At 46.1% G+C, this 1,841-nt stretch overlaps 1 protein-coding gene across 1 annotated transcript; it reads left to right on the plus strand.

The window, feature by feature from the left end:
• Positions 1-676: 676 nt before the first annotated feature.
• Positions 677-1,641, plus strand: LOC125525534 (putative germin-like protein 2-2). The gene is made up of 2 exons (XM_087536868.1): positions 677-858; positions 950-1,641. The coding sequence occupies exons 1-2, from the start codon at positions 738-740 to the stop codon at positions 1,177-1,179; spliced, it is 351 nt and encodes a 116-aa protein (XP_087392994.1). The 5' UTR covers positions 677-737; the 3' UTR covers positions 1,180-1,641.
• Positions 1,642-1,841: the final 200 nt, after the last annotated feature.

A 1,841-nucleotide genomic window follows, 5' to 3' on the forward strand; every position in this document is an offset into this window, starting at 1 on the left:
TTCAACTCAAGGTCTTCACGTCTATGGTGTGTGTGCACTCTCTTTTACTGAGTCACATAATGGTAGAAGCAAACCTTACACCAAAAATGACTATAAGGTGAATGCTTTTAGGAAATCCGTGATAACCCCGTAACATTTTTAGCTTCCGAATGGCCTTTTAGAAGTCGTTATCTTATTCTTGTATATATCCTAAAGTTCTTTTAATCTCTACCATATCTCCATAGCCTGATTCTTAAGTCAGCACCACGAGGGTGTGGAAATATCAGGATTTTTTCCACTCCCATTACAAGGCATGGGCATTTGTTACGACGTTAAGCGCGGGCCTACTGCTGTACTGGTGAGATCCATGTGGAGGGATCGCATGCTCTCTTGGATTCTTGGTCGATCGATGTGGATATGTACAGTCGACTTGTTCAACCATTGACTGATGTGATGTAAATAGGTAATCATGCATGCTAGTATTAATTTGATCCTGCCGTCCCATGCATATTATACATACATATGAGTAGCAGGCTGTCCAGATATATACGCGCGCTCTGCAGGCTGCCCACATCACAAAGACTTTGTTCCTGCCCAACCATGTAATAATCTATACATAAATAAATGTATGGCAAGATCTCCCTATAAATACTAGCCTTCTTCACTCCTTAAATATCGCACAATCCAAGCAGCAAAGCAACCAATTCCAAAGCTCGACTGCTAGCTAATTTACTCTACCGAGGAGAAAGCGAAGAGACATGGCCATTCGAGTGTTGCTCCTTGCAGGAGCTCTCCTGGCCCTGGCATGCTCGCATGGCGCCACCGCCTCCGACCCCAGCCTTCTCCAAGACTTCTGCGTCGCTGACAAAATGTCTCCAGGTACATGCCCTCTGCTGATATACTCCATAGAATTGTAGCTAAGCAATCCCCTATCTCCGTTTATCTAACAAGAATGTTTCCACCTACACAGTGCATGTCAACGGACTGGCTTGCAAGGACGCGAAAGAAGTCACGGCCGAGGACTTCTACTTCTCTGGCCTCCACGTGACCGGCAACACGACGAACAAGCAGGGCTCTGCGGTGACCGCCGTCAATGTCGCACAGATCGGCGGACTGAATACCATGGGTGTCTCCCTTGTTCGCATCGACTACGCGCCGTTTGGCCTCAACCCTCCCCACACCCACCCGCGTTCCACCTAGATTCTGACCGTGCTAGAGGGCTGTCTACACGTCGGGTTCGTGACGTCAAACCCCGATAACGAACACTTTGAGAAGGTTCTCAACAAAGGAGATGTGTTTGTGTTCCCTAAGGGCCTCGTCCATTACCAGAACAATAATGGCACGACCCATGCAGTGGTTCTTGCGGCGTTGAGCAGCCAGAACCCTAGAGTGATCACGGTAGCCAACGCGGTGTTTGGAGCGGAGCCTTCCATTCCGGCTGGTGTTACTACTAAGGCCTTCCAGGTGAAGAAGGGCACGGTGGATTGGATCCAAGCACAATTCTAAGTTGTGTTCGCACGAGTGCGGTTTGCTTGTCCGTTGAGTTGATCAGTACACTTTTGTATTTAGATTATTTAAATTTGCATTGCATTAAATTATTTTTATAACATTGTAAGTCGTGGATATTGTGTCCTCACCGATGTATGTTTTTTTCCTGTTTAATGTTGATGTGTTGTGGGACACACCCCTATTGACTATTGTTTTTTCGTAGGTAAATTGTACTATCTTCTGTAATATTGATGTGTTGTGGGACACATCCCTATTGTTTATTTTGAAGGTAAATTGTTCTTTTCCTGCATAACTAGCACAGTGGCCCTTGCAAATGTGCGGGCGCCACCTGTATCGTTATGAAATTGTTGAAA

Source organism: Triticum urartu, chromosome 7A, assembly GCF_056163025.1.
Source record: "Triticum urartu cultivar PI428250 chromosome 7A, HENAU_Tu73, whole genome shotgun sequence".
In the NCBI taxonomy this organism is placed as follows: domain Eukaryota; kingdom Viridiplantae; phylum Streptophyta; class Magnoliopsida; order Poales; family Poaceae; genus Triticum; species Triticum urartu.

Excerpts from the sequence above, each read along its gene's own strand:
- LOC125525534 (XM_087536868.1), top strand. The coding sequence starts at position 738 with ATGGCCATTCGAGTGTTGCTCCTTGCAGGAGCTCTCCTGGCCCTGGCA. Across the intron at positions 859-949 it reads CGCTGACAAAATGTCTCCAG|TGCATGTCAACGGACTGGCT; the intron begins GTACATGCCCTC and ends CCACCTACACAG.